Here is a 26,766-nt window from a genome sequence, read left to right as displayed (position 1 = left end):
CGGTCGTATGCCGGGTGAACTCACTTCATTTGATCAGTCAAACACTGTAATAAACATTATTGTGTATATAACAGAAACTACCTTAAATTAACCGACTATTCATAACTGTGATCAACGAAAACAAGGCAGCCAAGCAAAATTAATACTTCATAAAATATAGAGCTTGATTTCGCAGATACAGACCATTGTGGGCAAGTGAGTTTCAGAGAATTCTTGAACTGGCATTTAGAGATATCCTCAAGGATGATAAGAAATATCATTATTACTTCCACTGAAATCACGAAATTAATATTGTACTAATTGAACAATAAAAAATTGAGTTTCAACATAGATGTGTCACGAAATAAATGTCACGTGTTTTTGAAAAAAAGGAATCTTGTTTGGTGGTGTATCAGCAGTTAGTCTAGTTCCCAAATTATGGACTACCGATTTGGCAAGATACTATACGGGAACCAGACTCATCAAGAAAACAAAAGGCAATGACGTAATGCACAGAATTTTCGCATACACGTGATGGTTGTTCAAACCAGATGAAACGATCTTTCATATGTTGGATATTTATTTTTTAAAAATGTTATTTAAACAGAATAATGAACAACTTCATTAGAAAAAGTGCATTATTAAAAATTATAATCAACGTGATTGTAAAATCAGGATTCAGTCATTAAACAGTCCAGTTCCCTAATGCCGCACCCCCCCCCGTTTTCTCGATGTCAAAGGGATTTTTTTGGAGGTCCCTCGGTAACTCACGCCTCGCTTATAGTGCGGTCTATGTTTGTGGACCCCGTTGTGCACGAGTTATTGAGGGAGAGGTGTACAGCATCATGGAACAGATAAGAAATCTGGTCTGGTAGTCAGTAAACTACTCATTCAAGAAAGTAAGTTTATTTTAGTGAAAAAATCCTATTTTGGAGCAGATGTATCCAAAAGATATCTATGAACTCTAGAAAATTGTAAATAGCAGCCACAAAGATCAGTTCCCCCCCCCCCATCTTCAAGCTGACAAAGTTAGCTATGCATGTCCCATCAGAAGGAAGCACAGGCAAATGTTCATACACAGATAAGGAACAGACTATGCTCAGAAATAAAAAACAGATTGATACTTATACAGCTAGAGGTGACATCTTTGCATGATTTCAGTAGAGCTCTAAAAATGTGGTGCAGGAAGAAAGACATTGAAGTGTTTGGTAAATATTGAGCTATGACTGTTTCCTCATCCCCCTCCTTTTTTACTCTCCCCTTCTTTTGGTGATAAATGGGTGCCCCCGTTAAGATAAAATCCAGGCAGCATCTCTCCTTAAATTGTACATAGGTAACAAGTTTGGAGTTTCTCTTATTATGCAGAGACAGTCAATGAAGGTGCTGATGGAATAAATAAAATTAGCACAGACTCAGCGAGTGGGCAGATTTCAAACTGCTCAAGTTTATCACCTTGTGTAAAAAAAAAATTTAAATTATAGAAAAGGACTGTTGTTAATAGTTTTCCTTCACTAACAAATACAAGTACTTGTGGTCGCAGCAGCCTTTTGATTCTGCAGGAAGTACAGTGTGATAGATTTTGTTGATATTCATCCTCATTGCCATGCCTAGAGTTGTTCTCGATGTGATTTTCTTTGCAAGAGGAAATTTCTTTATTTGTTTTGTTTTGAAGATAACATTGTAATGTCTTCCAAGTTTAACTGAGACATCAAATTGGTAATAAGATGTTTTCAAAGCATTCATGCATGCAAAACAAAGGGCCTAGTGGCTGAAGTGAGTTAAATGGGACCACTGTTAAATGTCCTAAAATGTTGAATACAACTCACTGACACCAAAGAGGTAGTCTGTTTGAAAGTATTTTTATTTTCTTGTCATCAGTGGGAATTGCATATAAATATGTATCTCTGTCTGTAATCTGCATACTGGAAATGCAACCAGTATGTCAACATACATAAAGGGGCACCACCTACCATCCAAAGAGGGAAAGACCATCAAGTTCATATGTGTATTGATACAGTGGAACCCTGCTATAACGTGATAATTGGGGTCCAAGAAACTGGATTGCGTTAATAGCAGGGTTGCGTTAATGTGGGGTTTTACAGTATTTACTTTTTTCAGAGAACAGCTCATTGGCACATTCATGTTTATTAATGTCTAATGTATATCATGAATAGGGTATCAGCACCATTTACTATCATGCCATATTCATGTCTAATGTATATCATGAATAGGGTATCAACTCCATTTACTATCATGCCATATTCATGTCTAATGTATATCATGAATGAATAGTATCAACACCATTTACTATCATGCCATATTCATGTCTAATGTATATCATGAATAGGGTATCAACACCATTTACTATCATGCCATATTCATGTCTAATGTATATCATGAATAGTATCAACACCATTTACTATCATTCCATATTTATGTCTAATGTATATCATGAATAGGGTATCAACACCATTTACTATCATGCCACATTCATGTCTAATGTATATCATGAATAGGGTATCAACACCATTTACTATCATGCCATATTCATGTCTAATGTATATCATGAATAGGGTATCAACACCATTTACTATCATGCCACATTCATGTCTAATGTATATCATGAATAGTATCAACACCATTTACTATCATGCCATATTCATGTCTAATGTATATCATGAATAGGGTATCAACACCATTTACTATCATGCCACATTCATGTCTAATGTATATCATGAATAGGGTATCAACACCATTTACTATCATGCCATATTCATGTCTAATGTATATCATGAATAGGGTATCAACACCATTTACTATCATGCCATATTCATGTCTAATGTATATCATGAATAGTATCAACACCATTTACTATCATGCCATATTTATGTCTAATGTATATCATGAATAGGATATCAACACCATTTACTATCATGCCACATTCATGTCTAATGTGTATCATGAATAGGGTATCAACACCATTTACTATCATGCCATATTCATGTCTAATGTATATCATGAATAGGGTATCAACACCATTTACTATCATGCCACATTCATGTCTAATGTATATCATGAATAGTATCAACACCATTTACTATCATGCCATATTCATGTCTAATGTATATCATGAATAGGGTATCAACACCATTTACTATCATGCCACATTCATGTCTAATGTATATCATGAATAGGGTATCAACACCATTTACTATCATGCCATATTCATGTATAATGTATATCATGAATAGGGTATCAACACCATTTACTATCATGCCACATTCATGTCTAATGTATATCATGAATAGGGTATCAACACCATTTACTATCATGCCATATTCATGTCTAATGTATATCATGAATAGGGTATCAACACCATTTACTATCATGCCATATTCATGTCTAATGTATATCATGAATAGGGTATCAACACCATTTACTATCATGCCACATTCATGTCTAATGTATATCATGAATAGGGTATCAACACCATTTACTATCATGCCACATTCATGTCTAATGTATATCATGAATAGGGTATCAACACCATTTACTATCATGCCATATTCATGTCTAATGTATATCATGAATAGGGTATCAACACCATTTACTATCATGCCATATTCATGTCTAATGTATATCATGAATAGGGTATCAACACCATTTACTATCATGCCACATTCATGTCTAATGTATATCATGAATAGGGTATCAACACCATTTACTATCATGCCATATTCATGTCTAATGTATATCATGAATAGGGTATCAACACCATTTACTATCATGCCACATTCATGTCTAATGTATATCATGAATAGGGTATCAACACCATTTACTATCATGCCATATTCATGTCTAATGTATATCATGAATAGGGTATCAACACCATTTACTATCATGCCATCATTGCATGCAATACATTGATAATGCTTGTATTTCCATTGAAAAATTGCACACAGATTAAAAATATTCAATAATTTTGTCACAGATCATTGTGTCTGAATTCAGCATCTAATATGTAGCATGAACAGAGTATTAAAACCGTTTACTTACCATCTGATACTGTACGATTGTGGCATGTAAAAATTGCATACATATTTAAAGTTTTCAGTAATTTGTCTGAATTCAGTGTGAAAAATTAACAGCAAAATTAGGTTAAGAAAGATGAAGCACATGTATGGTTCATTATGCTCCAGAGTCTATGAATGGTGTCTGTACAATTTCATACTGCTAAAATTTTCTTTGATGCATTTCCATGTACCTTTATCCATTGTAAATTCCCAATAATTAATACTTGTATGTATGCTTATTCATTTGAAGAACTACAGCAACAATAATTAACAAACAACACATGCTTTCAGTGTGTGTATAACTTTTACTTCAGATTTTGTTAATACGGAAAGAAACATGTGAAAAATACTTCTATAAAGATTTTTAAGCTGAACGCATGTACAATTTCATACCCTTTCAATTTCCAGCTAATAAAGTGGACGTTATTTACTGGTCAACTGATTGTGTCTAATAATACCACCAAGCCCAGCAAACATGTTGGCGGCTTTCATCTTTTGATGTTTATTAAATTATGATAATCTTTTATCAACCACTGCATTGTCTGCTGTTTAGTTGTGTATGCAGTTAAATAAGAAACACATGTCAGCTTTTGTTTGAGCAACAATTGTAGACAGAATTAACTGAAGACAATCACAAAGACGACTTGCTGGCTTTACTCATGGATCAGTAATAAGTAACATTTCCAGTAATGTTTATTTTGGCATAACACTTCAAGAACCTGGTGAAATTGTTAAATTTCCAAAGCCACGCCATGATTGTATTATATTTGATTTCACAGGCGAACTCTTTCCCCAAATGATAATAAACTTTTTACACACTATTTATCGTTAAAAAAAATTTAAAATATTTTTCCAGGTACGAGAAAAATACATGTACATTTATTTACAATTTCAGGAACCATGCCACAATCATATTATATTTGAATTCATACACAATCTCTTCCCCAGAATGTTGATACATTTTTTTATACAACTATTTCACGTACTTTAAAAAAATAAATATTTTTCCAGGTAAGAAAAAAATACACGTACATGTATTTAAAATTTCAGGAACCATGCCACAATCTTATTCTATTCGAATACATTCACAATCTCCTCCCCAAAATGATAATAAATTTTGTATACACTATTTCACATACTTTGGAAAGAGAAAAAATTTCATGTGCGAATGAATATATGAAATTTTGGGAGCCATGCCACAACCACGTTACATCCAAATTCATGTTATTGCGGGGCACGTTATGGGGGGTCTTACTGTGTGTATTATATTGCAGGCTGTGTATTGTGAATTGTATCTATATGTGGGACAGGTTGTAGCATTTCATTCCTAGCTGTTTGAGTGTCTGCCTCAGATAGGAGGTCATGGGTTCAAACCCTGGTCTAGTCATACCAAGACATAAAAATAGTACTAGCAGCTGCCACACTTGGCGCTCAACATTAACTCTTTAAGCCCAGGAGATTTTTGTCCTTTCACCTGAAATGCAAGTAGGAAACACATTTTGGGGACTGCTTCTGAATACATTCCCAAAAATCTGCATCCAAGTGATTTCTGTTAGGCCAGATGCCTGGTTTGTTAGAAAATGTCGTTTTTCATCAGCTGTTTCGTTCTTGCATGTTCAGAAGGGTAAAAGTTGGAGTTCTTATTTTTTTATATGCTTTTTGGACCCATCACTTTCATGTCCAGACCACTTTTTAACTGAAATCCCCAACTTACCCTACATTTTGCAAAGGTTCACTTGTCTATGTGCAGTTCAGACTGGTCTGCCTTAGAACTGATGGCCAAAAAGTCTAAAATCTGGATACAAAATCTGATTCTGATGACGAAGCAGCAAAGTTTTGGTGTAAAAAAATTGGGTCTCAAAAACTATGTTTTTCCCTCAATGTTTTGTAATGTTAGTTGAAAGTCTAGATCATTTGGTATCGTTGTAGAGCAATATCTGTCTACTTTTCTGTAATACCACCCATTTTGGTGTAACTTAATGACCTTGACACTTGGGAACTGCTGCCTGTCATTCTTGGATCAAATAATGTGCTGTAAATGAAATAGACAGCCTCTGATATGCTGCATATGAAGTAGACGGCCTCTGATGTGCTGCAAATGAAATAGACAGCCTCCACTGTGTTGCAAATGAAATAGATAGCCTCTGATGTGTTGCAAATGAAATATACAGCCTCCAGTGGGTTGCAAATGAAATAGACAGCCTCCAATGGGCTGCAAATGAAATAGACAGCCTCCATCGTGCTGCAGATGAAATAGACAGCCTTCATTGTGCAGCAAATGAAATAAACAGCCTCCAATGTGCTGCAAATGAGATAGCCTCCCATGGGCTGCAAATGAAATAGACAGCATCCATTGTGCTGCAAATGAAATAGACAGCCTCTGATGTGCTGCAAATGAAAGACAGCCTCCATTGTGCTGCAAATGAAATAGACAACCTCCAGTTTGCTGGACATGAAATAGTCAGCCTCCAATGTGCTGCAAATGAAATAGACAACCTCCAATGTGCTGCAAATTAATTAGACAGCCTCCATTGTGCTGCAAATTAAATAGACAGCCTCCGATGTGCTGTAAATTAAATAGCCTCAGAATTGTCAGCAATAGAATGTCACTTTCCATCATCTCTTGGATCTGAGGGGGGAAAACTATGGGTCAGAGACCATGGACCACTATTTTCAGGCCCTGATACAGCAGATTTTTAAAAAAATCAACACTGCTTAACTTTTTGTTCTCACTGTTCAGGACTCAGACCAGGAGGAGCGAAAGGAGCGAGAAAAGCAGGAACGTATTGAGGCCAGTATCCGTAAGCGGGAGGAGGAGGTCAAACAGACATTATCCAACTCTCTCCGAGAGCGGGACAAGGAGAGGGAGCAGCACAAAAAAGATGAAGCTATTCAGCAATTTAATGCACTCCTGGCTGATATGGTACAGTAAACAAAACTATTTAGTCTCATTTCAAGGCAACTTGTCTACGAAATCAAGAGCAAATGCCAGTTTAAAATAAAATAACTTTAAGGTGTCTAATACCTACAGAGATTTGAATCAATAATCATTGTTACATGATTAAAAGCTTGTGATGAAAGATGTTTTAAAAAATTGATGAGTCAAATTGATGTTAATTGTTTAGGAATGCTTAATGGAAACATTGTAAACTTTGCATTTCTCTTTTCAAGTTTCACTAAAACACACATCCACCCGTTTGTCTCCTTGGCAAATCAGCACATCTTCACTCTGTTTTCTTCAAAGGCTTATGATCTGTTTTAGGTGCACATAATTAGGTAATCAAATATTTTTTTCTGTTGAATTTAGACTCTACCTAACAGTGTGCTAAACCCTTGAACGGCATATTAATTCTACTCTTTTTGTTGCTGTGATAGGTACGTAATGCTGAGGCCACATGGAGAGATACTCGTAAACAACTAAGGAAGGACCATCGATGGGATGTAGATGACCTACTCGCACGAGAGGAGAAAGAGAAGCTGTTTGAAGAGCACATTGAGAACTTGTCCAAGAAAAGCAAAGAGATTTTCCATAAGCTTTTGGATGAAACTTCAGGAGTAAGAAAATCCAAAATATTTGCATGATAAATGGAAAATTGTTTTGCTGAATTCTTTTAAAATGAAATAAGTTGCATCCAGATAATTATATTTGTTTGCAGGAAATTGTGCATTTTTTTGTCTTCTACTTTTTGTTGATTTCATTTTACTGGATTTCAGCAGAAGTTTGTATACTGCTTGATAATGTTTAGACCTAAGCTAAGTTCATTTGCAAGCCTTTATTGTTTGCCAGAGTGATTTATTTTTCAGTTTCAAGAAAATTTGATACAGTGCTGGATATTATTGAAACTTAGTCTAATTCTCTTGTCAGCACTCTCAGTCATTGTTTAGCATAGATATAGCACCTGCCCACATTTGTTTCTTTGCAATAGATTTCAACCAAATTTGCTGCTCGTTATTAATGAGTCCTTAGCACAGTTCCATTCTTAGCATTTTATGTCACTCTTAAGCAGAGTTGTAGCCCCTGATTGTCAGACTCCACCTTTTTTCCCCACACAACTCCTTCAGCTTCTCTTTACTTTTTAACTGAAATCCCCAACTTATCCTACATTTTGCAAAGGTTCCATTTTTGTATGCAGCTTGATACCGATGGAACCTCGCAGAGTTTGCATGTCAGCAATCTGTGTTGTTTAGCATCATTACAGCTTCTGATTGTCAGACCTGCCAGTTATTGGTTCTGAACAGTAACTCATAATTATTATTGGATTTTCACCAATTTGGTATTCATCTCGATTTCCATGAGTTCATGTCAGTGCATTGTGTAGCAGAGTTATTAACCCCTTAAGTTCAGACCAACGCACTTTCATTTCTACACAGTAACTCCCGTTATTATTATAGAATTTCAACCAGATTTTATTGGCACTTAAAATTTGTGAGACTAATAAAAGGTGGAGGAAATCATTTCCTAGAATGTGATTGTTTGTGAAGATGTACAGTTGATCAATGAAACATACCGGTGTGTGTGATTTGGATTTTTAACATAGCGTTAAAAAGTTTCAGTCATATCATTATGATGTCTGCATCGTGACAGTTTATAGTGATGTCTAGCACTGGGGCATCATGCCGCAGACAAGTAGCATAATGTCCCACCCAGTCACATTATCCTGACACCAGGCCGACCAGTCCTAACACTAACCTCTTAATGCTGAGCGCCAAGCGAGGCAGCTGTTAGTACCATTTTTGTAAGTCTTTGGTTATGACTCGGCCGGGGATCAAACCCACGATCTCCTCCATCCAAGGTGGTCTGAAACATACTTGTCAGATTTGTTGTCTCCAGATGACATGTTTATGGTTTCACTTAAGTGAAAATCGATGCAGTTGTTAGGTTTCATTTTGTGTCAGCATATTAATCTTTTGTTGAGGTTGCTTTTAACTACATTTTGGTCCTTTTCGTTCATATCAATACATTGCTGCTAGTTTTGGATTGCCATTTGTTGCACACAAGTTGATAAGAATACCTTTTTCAGATCACATTGTCCACATCCTGGAAGGAAGTTAAGAAAATGATTAAAGATGATCCTCGATATAGCAAATTCTCTTCAAGTGATAGGGTAAGTTGATTCCGTACCCTCAAGCAGTAAGGCATTCTTAAATCAATTTATTTACTGCAAACTGTGTATAGAATAGACTATAATTTAACCACTATCTCTCGTACAAATAAAATCATATTTTTTTATGCACAAACCTAAATACTTTTCTGCAAGGTGTGATTTGCAGAGAGCAAAGAGTAACAATTACTATTCTTGTTAAAAGCAAGTACTCGTTGACAAGTAAAACTGTACAGATTCAGATTGGATCTGGGTCTCTGCACTTCATGAAAGTATACAGTGATACAGGTCATGTAGGCATTCTGTACAGACTTTCTGTAATGGGTGTAAATTTTTAGAAATAATTTATAGTGCCTTTAAATGGTGATTATTCACTTTATTTTGATCCTCAAATTCATCTATATTCCTTGGAAGGTTATTATATACACACTGCATTAAAAAAACTTATGGTAAAATCAGTGTTAAAATGCATGGACATTTTTGGAGTAGGTCCTCCTAAACAAACCGGATTGAATGTCACATGCTGTAATGTCATAATGAAAGCTGGGTGTGTTTGAAAAAATTTGTACTTCCCTGTTATTTGTTGATTTGACCCGTCGTCTTCTCTTGACCCAGTTTAGTACCTGGCCACTACTGTAAAAGTCCACAACGATTAATAATTTTTGTCTTTTTAATGACATTTAAAGTGAAGAGCACTGAACAGAATTAGTCAAATATAATAATACTAAATTTTAGAACAACAATTTAATTTAAGATAGTAAATGTGCCTACATGAGCACGTAGACATACACGAAAGGAGTAGTCAGTAGAACAAAGAAAACAGACCCCAATCTTCCTCTGCATTTTGCAATGGCAGATCAGCGTCTGTATTGTTTGCAGTTGTACTTAAACGCAAACAAAAATGGTACAGTGAGTGTTTAAACAGACATAACTCAGAATTCTAGGTCATAATAAAGTATGTTTCAAGTGTGTTTATGAAACTGATCTGTTATTTATGATGATTTTAGAAAGAATGGTGAATAGTAGATATTGAACTTGGTAATAAACTGAATACTGCTTTTTAAAATGGATAAGACAAGTTTAGATAGCAAAATAGCAGTTAGGATCGGTTTTATTAATAGAATTTATTTTATGTTGTTGCTATATTTGTTATTACTAATTATTTTGTTGTGATTATTATTATTCATTGTAGAAGAAGGAGAAGGAATTTGATGACTATTTACGAGAGAAATATGTCCAGGCCAAGGCAGACTTCCGAGAGCTATTGAAGGAGACCAAGCTTATCACTTACAAGTATTTAGCTTTCATTGTTTTCCCTGGATATGTGGGGTGGGTGGGATGTAGGGCATTAGGTTTTTTCCAAGTCCCATAGATAGTCTGTGCATAAAATTGAATTTCAGAATTAAATTTTTTTGTAGTAATAGGTTTGAATTTGGTTAAGCAATTGAAATTCAGTTTCATATAATATTAACTTGTGTTTAAACAGGATTGCAATATAGGCTGCAAACTATGTGAGATATTCTTGAAAATTTGGCCTCCAGTCCCCTCCACCAGTTATACATGTCAGGTCAAAGTCATTTGTTGTTGGACTGCCAACAGCTGATTGATTCATTTATGTTCTGTTAATGAATTGAATGATAAACATGGACATTAATGACAGTAATACTGTCACATCTTGCATGCACGTTTATGGACTCAGTTTGTTGTGATCTTTCAAAGAGCAATTCTTTACGGGTGTGTTTTAGGAGATTCTTCATTGGAGATGTTTCCTAAATGTGGCAGCAAAGTTAAAACATTCACTGCTGTTTCATGACTTCCGGATGAAGTGACTGACTATCATAGAAATACATGGGGGGGGGGGGTCTTTTTTACTTTCAAATTGTGAAACTTAATTTAAAAATGAATGTACACATGTAAAGGTAAATGTAATGAAAAGAAAGAAAATTGGAATTATCATTTTCATATTTTAACACCAGTTAATAAAAGGGATATTTGTAATGTTGAATTATATCAAAATCACTTTCCTTTCAGATCCAAAAGGCTGATAGAAGAAAATGAGTCACACTATGCTGATATTGAAAAAATACTACAGGTAATTATATTTACCATACAAATATTAAACTAGATTCTGGCAATTTGATTAAATGCAGGAAATTTGGGAGTGACTATTCACTTCGTTCCAGGGTCGGGTTGTCACAGAAGCTGGAATAAACCTTGGCCATGGAAAAATCATGAAATTTTATCATTGTAGTTAATGTAAAGCCCTGATTATGCAGTTGCAGGCATTACCTAAATATCTTCTTCATTTCTGCACAGTAACTTCAGTTTTATACTATCTTCCTATCAATAGTTTCACATCATGCCTGAACCAGACTTAATGGATGGCTTGCACATGGGGTAAGGAATTCAGGGGGCAAAAGGTCAATAATTATGTACACTGAATTAAAGAAGAAAAATGGTTTCAGCATAAGAACTTAGTGCTGCCTCATGGACCTGGACTAAACTTAGTATATACAGACCTGCTAACCCTACTGAAAAATCAGGAGAATACCGTTTTTTGGGCCTATCCCCGATTTTTCAACTCAGAGAAAGAAAGAAAAAAATCCCCGTTTTTGTGTGCAAAAACATCATTTTCCATTTCCCTGTTTCTATATCTAGTTTTTCTGTGTGTGGTATATTTCTAGTACTTTACCATATCCAGCTTGATTTCTGGTTTTTATCCGCCAATACAAAGAGTTTGTCTCACAGTGTGGTTCTCTTTATCCGACCCCATCAGCAAATCACAGCAACATAATGGATAAGCTTCTCAGCAAGAAGTGAGAAAAGAAGAAAAGTAAGTAACTGATGAATTTTCACCAGCCAAGAAAAACAAATGGGATCAAAAATATAGGATTGATTGGGAGAAGCAGTTTGCTTTCATTCATCCTTTGACTCACGTGGCCTATCCTGCATTCTGCCAATGTTGCTCACAGCATGTCTCAGTACAATGTGGTGGTCTAGATGACATTAATAAACACTGTGCAAGCATTGCAGATGTGTCGAAACAATATGTAGTATCGTTTAAGGACCTTTTTTTTACCCTGCCTCCTGATTTTTAATGGTGACTTTCCTGATTTTGATTTTTTCATTGTTGGCAGGTCTGTGTATGACTTGTATTGTGAGTGGGAGTAAGGAAGAAGCTTAGTGATTTCAGGTCAAATGTTAAAATGTCAAGATCCCTGTGGTTGCACAAGAACTTAAGCTTTAGACCAGTTACTTTCAAAGTTTGTTGATGGTTTGCACTTTCTTTAAGAAAGAAGCCTGTTGATTTTTGGTCGAAATAGCCAAGGCCATGGTTACTGACTGAAAGAAGAAACATGACTCTTGCATAATAACTTTAGTTCTAGATCACACGCTTATTGTTGTTACGAGTCTGTGCTCTTAAAATAAGTAACAGAAAAGAGTGAAGACAACATGCTTTGTAAAATTTAACAAATAATAATTTATTTCTCTACAATACAAAGTGAAAAATGAGAAAAAAGAACTTAGTTTTACCAATTAAATCCAAATTCTAGTCTAAGAATTAAAAAACACAAGTCATATCAATGAAAAGTTCTAAGTGAATCTCGGTTCATAATCTGATGAAATTCAAGATGGAAGGCAATCTCTTGTTGAATCACAGAAAATATTATTCCAGTTTTTGAATTCTGTATAAGTTCCAGCAAATGTCTTTATCAAAGAATTATCTCAAAGCGCTTTTGTATTTCCAGAGAAAATAATCGATGGAATTCAGTAATTTGAAGAAAATAAAATTTCAGCCCAAACTAGTCACAACATAATACAACTTAATGTGTCAAATGTTTTAAGCCCAACTGGCAATCCTTTATCATAATATCAGCTTTAAGACTAACTAAAACGCAAAATAAGATTCCCAGATGAGGGTCAAGAGTTCATTCTTCTGGAAAAAACAGTAGTTTAGTTACCAATATGCTTAATGACACGCTGTCCAGGTATGACCTTGACTCAACTTGATCATTCTTGTTTACCAAAACTCACTGACTTTGGAACAAGGTCAGCAACAAGATACAATGTTTAATTAGCAGAATAGCTTATAATTAAAATAAAACAAGTTTTAAAAAATCTATTCTGGACAATGTCAAATCCAGTAAATAATGTTATATTACAATAGCATGTAATGGAATAAAAAAAACCACAAAAAAAAAAACAATTAAATATACATAACACTTGTACACTCAAGATTGAGACCTGTTGATTTTGTGTCAAAAGGTCAAAGATCAGGGTGATTTTACACAGTACTAACCTGTTGATTTTGCATCAGAAGGTAAAAGGCCATGGTGACTTTTCACAGTACAAGTCTGCTATCAAATATGGCTGCAACTACCAACACACAATAATTGTCTAACTGCTGTTGCATTAGGCTCATAGACAAATGTCATCCAGTGATTCCAGGCCCACTTTGGTCTCTCATTATGGTTACACTTACATGGAAAACTTGCATTGTCTGTTGTAGAATGACAAGCGTTACCTTACATTGGATTGTGTACCAGACGAAAGGAAGAAAATCCTGGTAGCTTACATGGATGACTTGGATCGTAAAGGTGCACCCCCACCCCCCACAGCCTCGGAGCCTTCTAGACGTAGTACAAAACCTTAGCAGCAATCTGATCTTTTCAGGTAAGATTAAAAATGTATCACAGGTGTCAAAAAAATTTTTACATTTTGTTCATGAATGAGTGGATACTGTATATTAGAAAGATTTGGTGGTGGAAAACTACTAATGATTTAATGGTCTCATTACCCAGCTTATGGGTCAACCTCATTGTGATTGCCTGCAGGCAAATCCAACAACTCTTCCAACTATAATTCTTCCTGATCAACAACATATCTATCAACATATATTATTCATGTGTGTATGTTTGATAACTTTAACTGTCAGTATATGGTTGAAAGGTGCCAGCAGAGATATAAAGGAAAAAAGGTTTCAGTACATATAACATGAGTTCCTTAAAGTATACCATATTTTATCTTATTGTATTCCTTATGTTGCTGATATTATGTTTTGGGCGAGCTCAGACTTTGCAAGGGCTAGTTTTCAGTCTTTCCAAGGGCTAGTTTAAGTGTTCAGTCAGCTTGGACCAGCAAGCTCACTTGAATAAAATTTATAAGCCCCTGACTTGTCAGTTACATTTTGATTGTAATATGTTTGTGATTCACTGACTTTTAGGTCCTATGTTTGCCTTGGGTAGTATATTATATTGAAGACTCTAAACCATCAACATTTCAAAGATTGTTTTGACACATTGACAGATTTATTGTGAATAGGTTAATTGGTAATAATACACCTCATGAGATTTCTATGTTAAGTATGCATGCAATAAAAGTCACTTGTCTGTAACAATTAACTACATGGATTTCATTCTAACCACAATTGATGACACAAAAATGGTGCAGCCTCAAGTGGTGTTTGATATGCTATTTTGATGCGATATTTACAGGTGGCCAATACTTATTGATATTAAAACAATTCATTGGACGAAAATAAATTCTCATAGCATTCTCAAAAGTTGGATTGTCAGTTAGTTTGATGCATGTCACTAATTGCAAGGTGACTAGATGGTAATTGTTAATTTTTTTTATCTATATATCTGCTTTTGCTCTTCTATCTCAACATTCTGGCTTTCTCTACATGTATCTTGTTTGGTAAGTTCAAAAATTGTCTTACGGTTTTTAGCTGCCAATTAAGATAAAAATAAAACAAACGTTTAAATAAATATAACATGATTTCCTTAAAATATATCCTATATATCCTGTATTGTTTTGCCCATGTTGGGTAATTATGTTTGGGGCAAGCTCAGATGTTCCAAGGGCAAGATCAATTTTCCATTTAGCTTGCCCAAGGCAAAATTTGAAAATCACTAAATATTATAAACTGTCTAGATCCATAATGAAAGAAATAGAACCATAATTGAAAACAAAAAATGTAACTGACCAAAATTTAAATCTCATTTTAGAACAGATTCACAAAATTTTACAGTCCTGACAACATTCCTCAGTATTATTTTTTTTATTCCACATCAGTTAAAATGGATGATAAATCGACAGCTTTTCAGACGGTGACAGCATTTGCAATGCTTATTTAAATGTGAAGGTTTTTGACAATATGACTTATTAATTTGGTCATGTAGCGGCAAACACAAAATAATGGGCTAATTAATTTGGATATAGGCATAGAATTGTTCAGAATCTGTTTGTTGTGTATGTAAAATCTGTAGAATTTCATGGTGTTTTTTAAAAACTTTTTTAAATAATTATTGTAGAATCAGTCATTTACTAGTACAAATGTTTTCACTACATGTGAATCTTGCTTAAATAAAATTGGCCAGTCAGAGTTCCCAGATTTGACTACTGATTGGTTAATGTAAAAAATACATTAGATTGTGACAGTATATAAACATATGTCATTATAATACACTTATTCTTTTTCTGTTACAGAACTCAAGAAAATGAAGTAGTTATTCTGAACGACCCAGCTGCATAACAACCAGTGTTGTTAATGATTTTACTAATATAAAGATCTTAGTTTCCTGTAAGTCGTTTTCATGAGTTTTAAATCATTGATAGATGTCATTAGCCATGAACGTTTCTGCTAAGCAATGCTTTGTTGAGCCTGCCTTGACAGTCGCTTGATCTAGTGATGACTTTTGCATCTGTTTGACTGCCCATCCATACATATATGTCTGTCCACACCCTAGATTAACATCAGTATTAAAGGTTTTTAGATTAATGTTAGTTTTATTATTTCTTGCTAAATAAAAAGTGGGCTCGACGAAAATGGGGGTCTCTTGTATCCTTCAAATGTTTAGATGTAGATGTTTGTTTTATCTATAGAATCTTTGTTTTATGTTTTGTTCTATCATACTTTAAAACTTGAAAATGAAGCATTTTATGTCATTAGAACCATGTAGACAAATCAATGATTACAGAATCCAGTTAACTTTTCATTATATGTACATTTCATAGAAAAGGTGGCTTTAAATCATTTGTTATAGCTGATTCAATTTGTAGGTCATCAAAAAATGTGCTCCATCTGTTTTCATGAACATCATAATCCAATTGTAATATCCACAAAATGATAATAAAGTGTCCATTTGTGTACAAGATATTTTTTATTATTTGTTTGACACCTGGTTTGGTCGATAATAAGAAACTGATATTACTTTTTAAATACCACTAGCATCATGTGATTTTTTTTTTACAAAGTATTTTTCCACGTTATTTCTGTTGGCTACAAAGTGAAGGTCATTGTGATATTTCACTTACAGTTTCTGACCTTTCCCACCCCGCGCTGTAATTTATTTCCTGCCACTATATTGCTGTGTTGGTATGTCAAGTCCCCAGTCCCTAAATATCTCGGCCTTTACTTAGGGATCGGAAGTCCAGAATTGAAAAGACCATACATGTGCCTTCATTTTTGTTTTAAATGTCTTTGCATCCAATCTTGTACCTTTTATGTCAGTGAGTTTTTTAACAGCAGTAGTACATTATCTGTCACTTTTGCCTAGCTTACCTTTTCCTGAACAAAATTACCATTGTCCAAATTAGAAAATTACACCCTTCCATGAGAGTGAAAGTTCTACAACAGAAAGAACACAAACCTGGTCAGAGCCCTATATCATAAGCTAGTGCATAGTAATTGTCTTCTTATTGTTCCACGGGACAAGACTCGCTTGACCAGTTGTTAACCAGGCATTGGTCTTTGGTCACCATTAGATGGAGTTCCATCAGCAGTATTTGTACAGGGAGTAGATTTGCATCCTTCTCACCCTCCCATGCACCCCCTCTCCCGCAGTCTCCATTCTGCTGATCATAGCGAATCGGCATGTACTCATCTAACTTGGGAAGGAGATCGATCAGCATCCCCCCCCCCCTTTCTTATGCTTCCATTCAAATCCCTACAGCATGTGTGGATATGCATTCCAGGGAAGTTAATCTTCTTCCCATTATTGATGCAGTGGATACCCATGCCTTGGCCTGAGTGCAGTTTGGATATAACAGGTAATGAACCTACATCTTCTGTTCATGTGGAGCCAAACAAGGAGAGGGACCCAATCGTCTTCTACCAGATAATCTAAGAGTGATGAGAAGTGTTCCTGTCCTTTGGAGCTTAAAGCTCATGTGAAAGGAACCAAAGCCTTACACTGTGATCTTATTACAGCATCCTCTGTTGGTCTTCTGAAGGAGGAGTCTTTACCTCCAAATGTACTGCAGGAGGCTGTTACCAAAACTTAAAGGTATGCTTTATCTATGCCAATGCTGTTACAAGCTGCTTCACCTCCATGTTGCTCAGGACACAAAGGTCTTGATGGGTCACAGTAAGGACCTTCTTAAAGCCGCTGTCTTTGAGGCAGAGATTCTTCCAAGGACCCATTCCCTCCCTGGAATCTCAGGGACCAACAGCTGCTCCTAGCAGATCACAATCAGATAGAATATGCCCTCATCCTGACTGCCCCTTAGAGACTTTTCTCAAAATCCTTTAAAAGGATGCAGTCTCAGCAGTCCAAGCAGCAATATTAATTCAGGCCACAGGAGTGAATGCAACTATTGGTGTATTATGCATGACAAAGATGAATAGATATCATTGAAGCAATCACAATCTAGATGCATTCATTTTGAAATAAATGTACATGTAGTACATTACAATTGGCACCGAGTCATCAAGGGGTCGCATTCTGAACAGAGAACTAATTACCTTGTATTAGTTGGGATTAGTTGAGGATGTTACAAGTTTCTCCTTTGTTGACTGTCTGCATAATAAAGGTCTGAGTGTGCTGTACAATTTTATTTAGTTAAACATAATGTTTGCAAGATTCCCTCCTTTCACCCAGTCTGATGTTCCAATGGGATTCTGGATCCAGGTAAAAGAAGATGATTTCTGTACCAGATGGGGGTTTGACTAGGTCTGTGTTCAAGGTGTTCAGGAACCTTCCATCTAATAGGAGGATGGAATTATATAATTTAGATGAGGGTATTTCTGTACCAGAAAAGGTAAGCAAGGCAGTGGTGACAGCCAAGTATAACCCTATTAAAATTATCCCCCATCCCACCCAATGTATTTTTTTCCAGAATGCATTCTTTGTGTGAATTTTAGCTCTAATGAAAGATTTTATGGGATGACCTGTTGTCTGGCCAGTGTCTTACATTTTCTAATGGTGTCTAGTTTGTCCTAAATAAAAATGAATCTTACGTCAAGTATGATGTGGGAGGTTGCGGGTTCGAACTCCAGCCGAGTCGTACCAAACACACATAAAAATGGTACTAACATCTGCCTCACTAAGCACTCTGCATTAAGAGGTTAGTGTTAGGACTGGTCAGTCTGGCATTAGGATAATGTGTCTGGGTGGAACATGATGCTACATGCCTGCTGCATAATGCCCAGAGCTAGACCTCACTATTAACTGTCACACTGCAGACATCGTAAACGATATGACTGAAAAATTGTTAAAGCTACGTTATAAATCCAAAACACACACACATACCAGTATGACTGCTAAAGTAGCCTAATTTGAAAATCCTGTTGTTAAAAATTTCAGAGATGGTTTAAACACTTTGCAGTTAAAAAAAAAGAAAGAAATGGTCTTGTCTTGAATTCATAAAAATTCTTTATAGAAAATAGAGCATTGGTCTCATCATGAAACTCTTGTTGTGTTCCTTTGGTTTTGAAGGTGTTTTGCAACTTGGTCAGCATGTGGCATTCTGTTCATTGTTAACCCCTTAATATTTGGGCAAGTTCCTTGTTTCTCATTTCTCTTTGGGAAACTTTTTTCTCTTTCAGCAATAATATTATGCAGGGTGTGGGCAAACACATACAAAATAAGGCCTTGTGGGATACATCTCCTGCCTTTCATGCACTGGTTGTGCATCCATGGATGGCTGCCCTAAATATTGTCTGTGGGGGACAAAGTTACCACACAGATGGAGGAATGTGGAAAGGCCCTGGTTAGGGTTAGGATTCAGTCCAGTGCCATCAGTGTCAGTCAGTGATAGGTTCTTTGCCCCTGAAAGGGGCAGAAAAGAACTCAAGAGTGAGTCACCTTCCTGCCAGGGATGAGCAGTACCCACTTAAAGTTAATATACCAGTCACCAGGATGAGCTAGTTGAACCTTACATGGTTGAGCACTGATCATCTGATTGATGGTTGGAGACTATCTTATCTGTGAGATCATGATTGATAAACCAGTCTTTGACAAGGTGCTGGTCAACTAGTGATCATCAGGCTTAAAGCACTGGTCACTGATGACCAAACCACACATCAAGCAACAGGATTCTGGGTTTTGAACACTGGTCTAGGCACATGGTTGCAGTGCCCCCATTTTTGTTACCATCCAATCTATATAGGGATGAGTTGTCCAGTTTTGATTTTGCTCACCCGCCGGGGAAAGAGGATCAGACTATTATCTCTTTCCTATGTTAAACATTAATAACTGCAGGATTCGGAGACCTCCTTTACTTTGAAGTAGATGTGTGTGGTATTGCCAGTATACTGGTTTACTTTGAAGTATATGTGTGTGGTATTGCCAGTATACTGGTTTACTGCAGTATTTTCTATTCAATCAATCAGTCATAACATTTGAAGAGGGTTGTAGTGTACAGTAGCTTCTACTTTGTCCTGAATGAAAATGATGCCGATCCTGCATACAATATGACTGCCAGGGTGATAATTTAAAACACTTTCACTCTAGAGTAATAGAGATGGTTTCAACACTTGCCAATTAAAAAAAAGAAATGCTTTTGAACTCGTGGAAATTCATTTCAGACAGTAGGTCATCAGTACCTTCAAGGGACTCTAGCCCTTTCTGGTCCGATTTTGATTGAGCTTTTTATCTATAAATACGCTGACACAGTCACACTTGACTATTAAATATGGGTGGTGCATGGTTGAGAATAAAGTAAGGAAGGAAGCGATAGAAAAAGTAATAATAGATTTACCTGAAGATATCTGATGAATTCTGTACGGAGATAGATCCATGCATTGAGTTAATTCATGGTCTAGTTTTGAAGACATTTGTAACGAGATATATTTATGACATGATCACACATTTAATTTACTACCCTAAATAGTATCGAAGGTCAACTACAGATGTGCTGGACACCAAATGTCCTGCCATTTCTATGGTCCCTCCAGTATGAACTTGTCCAGATGCCATTTCTATGGTCCCTCCAGTATGAACTTGTCCAGATGCCATTTCTATGGTCCCTCCAGTATGAACTTGTCCAGATCACCAAAATACCTACACAAATCTTAATATATTTTTTATCTTTAATAAAGAATGTATGTATGTGAGTGAATTAGTTAATTATTTCCAAGCAGATGATATTCTGATTTTGTAACCCAAAGCATGCTGAGAAGACGTCCTTTTCCGAAACACCTACCAGGGCACTGCAACAACCAAAAGTACTCTTCCACAACTCTTATAAGGAACTTCTCTCTCAATTTAAGAACTACAGAAGAATTTAAACTGACGACTTGAAGGATAAGGAAAAGACTGCTGCAGCCTTCATTAGTGGAATCACACACAGTTTTGCTTGCTAGATGGTGCATTATTCTTTCAGTTGAAATTAAAGGAATAGGCCTTGCCTAAGCAAACATATTTCAAAATTCTTATCTTCTCCGATTCACTATCCATACTTCATAACTGACTGATATTCTCATGAAACATTCTGAGCTGTGTTTCTTTTTTATAGTATTTTGTTGGTTACCCAGCCATGTTGGTGTTAAAGGTATTGAAAAAGCAGATCATGCTGCCAAAATGGTGCTATCCATTCAACCATCTAATTTTAAAATACCGTACACTGATTTTCATTTTAGTCTTTACTCGGTAAGTAGCAAGGATCATGGAATATGCATATAATCAAACCAACCCTAGGTGACTGGGATCCTTCCTACAGAACCATTTATAGGGACGAGGTAGTCACTGCAAGAACTAGAATTGGTCATACTTCTATAACCCACTCCTTACATAACTTAAAGGTGAAGACTGGAGTGTTTCTTGCAATGAACCAATCATTGTGAAGCACTTCATGTTTGATCTCCAACCTGCATGCTATCATTACTACAATGAACCAATCATTGTGAAGCACTTCATGTTTGATCTCCAACCTGCATGCAATCATTACTACAATGTTCAACACATGAAAGAACATTCTGATGCATTGTCTCTTGCATCTTAAACTTCTTGAAGGATGTTTGTGTGATTTTTTATTTTTTACGTAGCTTTAAAAAAAAATTCAGTCATATTGCTACGATGTCTGCAGTGTGACAGTTTATAGAACTTCTTGAAGGAAGAGAACATTTATTTGAAAATATAACTTTTATGCTGTCACTCGAGTACTTTTGCATCCTAAATACCATTTTTATCTAATTATCATTTACACTCCCCACTGATCGGGAAGCTCCATATATTACCATCTCATCATTTTAATTTATCTTATTATTGCTGGTAATGAACCTTTTAACAGCTGTAATTAATCTTGCACATCACTTTTTCTATGGTACTAAATAGCCTTACAGTGCTGGTGTGCTATAAAACCACAATCAATCATTCATAAAATTTTAGAGGGTTTTAGTGTACAAATTTTATGTTTAATTTGCATGGAAATAGCTCCAATAATCCATTGCTATGACAATTGCCAGCCAAAAAATGCATATTTAATATTTCTCTTGCCTTCTTCCTGGAACTGTTGAGTTGCATTATTGTTTTTAAATGGTTAAAACACATTTATATGGAGTTCAAGTCCAGAGAATATGTAGGTATAAACATATATCTATAGCCTTTGAATAATGTGGCACTGATAAATTCACTCACCATGACTACAATGTGTTAGGCAGTTGTCAACTACCACAGTATTAGTCATTAGTTATGGTAAAGCCAGTTCAATTATGGAATGGACATCCCTGTGGAAAGTTTTGTAGAAGTGAGTCCAAGTATAATGATCCCATCTGCTATGTATGTTTCAATGGCGCATTCTCCCAAGATGGATAATTTATGGAAAATGTGAATTGTGACATGCACAGACACTGATTCTATTGCATTCCCTCTGTGAGCTGATATATTAAACAAAAATAGAAAAGAGAAACCCCGACAGCATAAATCCGACCATGGCAGATGTAAATTTGATACCATACTAGCCATTTAACCTAATTTAGAAAAAAGGTCTAATGGCCTTGATACACACCGAAACTTTGCAGTATATAAATATTTTCATCCATTGACTTGGAGTATGATAAAACAATTTTAATGCGTAAAAGGTAACGGTCTTTGTCACTTTTTCTCATGAATCCATGATCAGCCAGAGTGACAATTTTACTTTGTAATCTACTGATACACTTGATAAGAATGGCTGGTTTTTTTTAGCACAAATGTTTCAAAAGAAACATTAACTTCTGAAATCAAATGTTTAAAGTTGATCGTGTAAAAGTTAATATGGACTGAGAAACTAAGTTGCTCAGTTGTGATATCAGTGCTTTTCTTGTAAAGTATAAGCTAGTCATAATTAACATGCATGAACTTAATGCTTCAGAAATGCAATAGGTTCAAAGATGAATGAATCGTCACAATAATCAAAGTGAATACAATGACAATATTCGCTACAACCTTAGAATAACGGTTCAGAATAAACAGGAAATTATAGAGATTTACAACCTTTGAAGCCAAAACCACCTAATGTTCAGAGTACACAGTTAACCATATTCTGCCATGTATATCTGTTTAAAGCTGTGAAAAATAAGCTGCCTTGTAATAATAGCAATTAGCGATAGATTTTATAGCCTTGAGAAAATGTCACACGGACATGTACATTTGCGCAGCAAGCAATAAACGGGCTGGCCTAGTAGTAGTTACATTGAATAGCACTGTGTGTATTTATTTCAGTGTGTGGGAACATGTTGTGCAAACAATGCAAAAGTCACTGGCTGAATGAAATCGACTAATATTTAAATATGATTTCTTTTTTCTCCCTCTCATAATAATTATAATGACTAATTAAACTTTGTATATTTTGTGAAAAACCTAAACAATCTCTGCATTCTTTGCTCACAAATCTTTAATCTCTTGCAATACATGTATGAGATTACATTTTAGAGGGCAAGTCTTTGGATATTAAATGGCACTGAACTAACAGGTAAGTTCCACATGCTGTAGTGGATGTCCACAATTGCATTATTGCTGTGACTTCGAAATGGGGCAACAAAACCTAATCTGTCCAGTACAAGCCATGACATGGGCAGTCCACAACAACCCACGACAGTTTTAAAAGTATTAAGGTCCTCTGTGGGAACATTGGATTTTCTATAAGACACAATGTGCTATATATATATATATAGATATATACACACATACACACACACATCCCACGTACACACTAACACCATGTGCTATGAACAAAACTAAAGAAATATTATTCCTTCCTTTTCTGGCTAGAATGATATTAATATAAATTAAGTTCAAAGTTCTTGCCCATAGTAGTATACTTTTTCAAGTTAGCTCATGGTTGTTCCAGTAAAACATACTTGGGACCTGGGGAAAGCACTTTCAATGTGGAGTAGTCATACACAGAAACATACTTGGGACCTAGGAAAAGCACTTTCAATGTGGAGTTAGTCATACACTGAAACACACTTGGGACCTGGGGAAAGCAATTTCAATGTGGAGTAGTCATACACAGAAACATACTTGGGACCTAAGGAAAGCACTTTTAATGTGGAGTAGTCCTACACAGAAACATACTTGGGACATGAGGAAAGCACTTTCAGTGTGGAGTAGTCATACAAAGAAACATACTTGGGACCTAGGGAAAGCACTTTTAATGTGGAGTAGTCATACACAGAAACATAACTGGGACCTAAGGAAAGCAATTTCAATGTGGAGTAGTCATACACAGAAACATAATTGGGGCCTAAGGAAAGCAATTTCAATGTGGAGAAGTCCTACACAGAAACATACTTGGGACGTAGGGAAAGCACTTTCAATGTGGAGTAGTCATACACAGAAACATAATTGGGACCTAGGGAAAGCACTTTCAATGTGGAGTAGTCATACACAGAAACATAATTGGGGCCTAAGGAAAGCAATTTCAATGTGGAGTAGTCATACACAGAAACATAATTGGGGCCTAAGGAAAGCAATTTCAATGTGGAGTAGTCATACACAGAAACATACTTGGGACCTGGGGAAGGCACTTTCAATGTGGAGTAGTTATACACGGATGCAGTTTTGAATTTTCTATTAATTTTCATATGAACTCTGAAAAATACCCTGGCATATATTTTTTTTAAACTGTTCCCTGTGTATCATATATCTTCCAAAAGAACAGCCATCATGCGAAATATTTTCTCACGCACTTTTTCACAATACCATATTTGCCTGCCTACAAATCAATGTGGAGTATAAGTCGAAACAGCAAATTTGGTAAACTTTACATACTTCATCCTTATATAAGTCAATGCTGAGTATAATTAATTAATATTAAAATTTGTCAGTTTATATACTCTGTCAATTGCTGGTATTGATAATTGGATTTTAGAATGGACATATCATTAATTCATAACTTTATTAGTTGCAAGAAAGCAAAGACGAAAAAAACTGCATATAGAAATATGTGATGGAATGGCATATTAAAATGTGTCAGATTCTGTAATCACAATTCTGTTGTGGATTCAGTGACTTGAGGTACATCATGCAGTCATCATTTGTGAAGAATGAATAACAGATTTGAAAAGAATTCACTTAGATGTTTCTGGAATTTAAATGAATTTTAAAAATTTGGGACAAACTTAAGGCATTGACCATAAAAAAGTGTTTGATTCCATCCATGGTATGATATTAAAAAAAAATATGTGACTATATAAAGTAGTTGCTACTTATTTAAAGTTAACAGGAAAATTTTGTACCACATTTAAAGCTGATTTGCTGAAGTTTCTTTTTTTAAATTCTGACCTGGTCTAAGAGTTTGGTTCATCATAATCATACTATATTCCTCTTTTTTAGATAGAATAATCCAGGACCAAAGTAAATCATATGACTGTTTAAATTCTTTTTACATATTTTTTCAAATCAATTTTCTACAATTGTTCTTTTCAATCTGAATACAGGCATTCTAATGAACACATCAGAAAGTTTTGTATTAGTGTCAGTACCTTTATATAATCACTACAATTTTGTATTAGTGTCAGTACCTTTATATAATCACTACAATTTTGTATTGGTGTCAGTACCTTTATTTAATCACTACAATTTTGTATTAGTGTCAGTATCTTTATTTAATCGCTACAATTTTGTATTAGTGTCAGTACCTTTATATAATCACTACAATTTTGTATTAGTGTCAGTACCTTTATTTAATCGCTACAATTTTGTATTAGTGTCAGTACCTTTATATAATCACTACAATTTTCTGAAGCTATGACAACTCATCCTGTAGCATATTCACTTACTCCTATGACATTGGGGTCATAGAAAATTTGCACTATGGTTGTGGTTTAAGTTTTTTCATTGGCTTATAAACTTCCTAAATCGTTGAATGGATTTTCTTAATACCTGGGATGACTTATTGTGAAGCCAAGACAATTCATTTGATGATGTGCACACTTGCTTCTTTTACCTTTTGCTCAAGAAAACAGTCTTAGAAAATCGGTGTCTGGGTTTTGGTTAACATCAATATACACCAATTCTCAGTCATGTAAAATCAGTGTCTGGGTTTTGGTTAACATCAATATACACCTATTTCACAGTTACAGAAAATCAGTGTCTGGGTTTTGGTTAACATCAATATACACCTATTTCACAGTCTTAAAAAATCAGTGTCTGGGTTTTGGTTAACATCAATATATACCTATTTCACAGTTACAGAAAATCAGTGTCTGGGTTTTGGTTAACATCAATATACACCTATTTCACAGTCTTAAAAAATCAGTGTCTGGGTTTTGGTTAACATCAATATATACCTATTTCACAGTCATAGAAAATCAGTGTCTGGGTTTTGGTTAACATCAATATACACCAATTCTCAGTCATGTAAAATCAGTGTCTGGGTTTTGGTTAACATCAATATACACCTATTTCAGTCTTAGAAAATCAGTGTCTGGGTTTTGGTTAACATCAATATACACCAATTCTCAGTCATGTAAAATCAGTGTCTGGGTTTTGGTTAACATCAATATACACCTATTTCACAGTCTTAAAAAATCAGTGTCTGGGTTTTGGTTAACATCAATATATACCTATTTCACAGTCATAGAAAATAAGTGTCTGGGTTTTGGTTAACATCAATATACACCAATTCTCAGTCATGTAAAATCAGTGTCTGGGTTTTGGTTAACATCAATATACACCTATTTCAGTCTTAGAAAATCAGTGTCTGTGACCTATTTCACAGGATCAGAATTTTGTGCACCTTGATGCTCTTATTTCTGGCTGGAATGGTTTTTCCAAGTAATTTTGTCTCCTTTTATTCTACTATTTAAAAAAATAAAATCGGGTGCACAGATTATGAGAAAAATGATGCAGGCACACAATCTCTGATTTCACAACTTTGGGGGTAAAAGATTAACACTGAAA

General features: G+C 35.3%; 1 protein-coding gene across 3 annotated transcripts in view; it reads left to right on the top strand.

The window, feature by feature from the left end:
- The window catches only part of LOC149795682 (transcription elongation regulator 1-like), a 92,912-nt gene extending 76,600 nt beyond the window's left edge, over positions 1–16,312 (top strand). For all 3 annotated transcript variants that reach the window (XM_089965543.1, XM_089965544.1, XM_089965542.1), the window contains 7 exons: positions 6,793–6,975; positions 7,428–7,607; positions 9,074–9,157; positions 10,347–10,447; positions 11,186–11,246; positions 13,665–13,828; positions 15,647–16,312. In XM_089965543.1, the coding sequence (XP_089821669.1) occupies positions 6,793–6,975; positions 7,428–7,607; positions 9,074–9,157; positions 10,347–10,447; positions 11,186–11,246; positions 13,665–13,808 (753 nt within the window). In that variant the 3' untranslated portion in view covers positions 13,809–13,828; positions 15,647–16,312. The remainder of the gene's footprint in view (positions 1–6,792; positions 6,976–7,427; positions 7,608–9,073; positions 9,158–10,346; positions 10,448–11,185; positions 11,247–13,664; positions 13,829–15,646) is intronic.
- Positions 16,313–26,766: the final 10,454 nt, after the last annotated feature.

The sequence above is a fragment of the Sinohyriopsis cumingii genome, chromosome 7, assembly GCF_028554795.1.
Source record: "Sinohyriopsis cumingii isolate HCF-2022 chromosome 7, ASM2855479v2, whole genome shotgun sequence".
Lineage (NCBI taxonomy): Eukaryota > Metazoa > Mollusca > Bivalvia > Unionida > Unionidae > Sinohyriopsis > Sinohyriopsis cumingii.
Note: the sequence above shows the minus strand (reverse complement) of the source record. Positions and strands in the feature narration are given on the sequence as shown.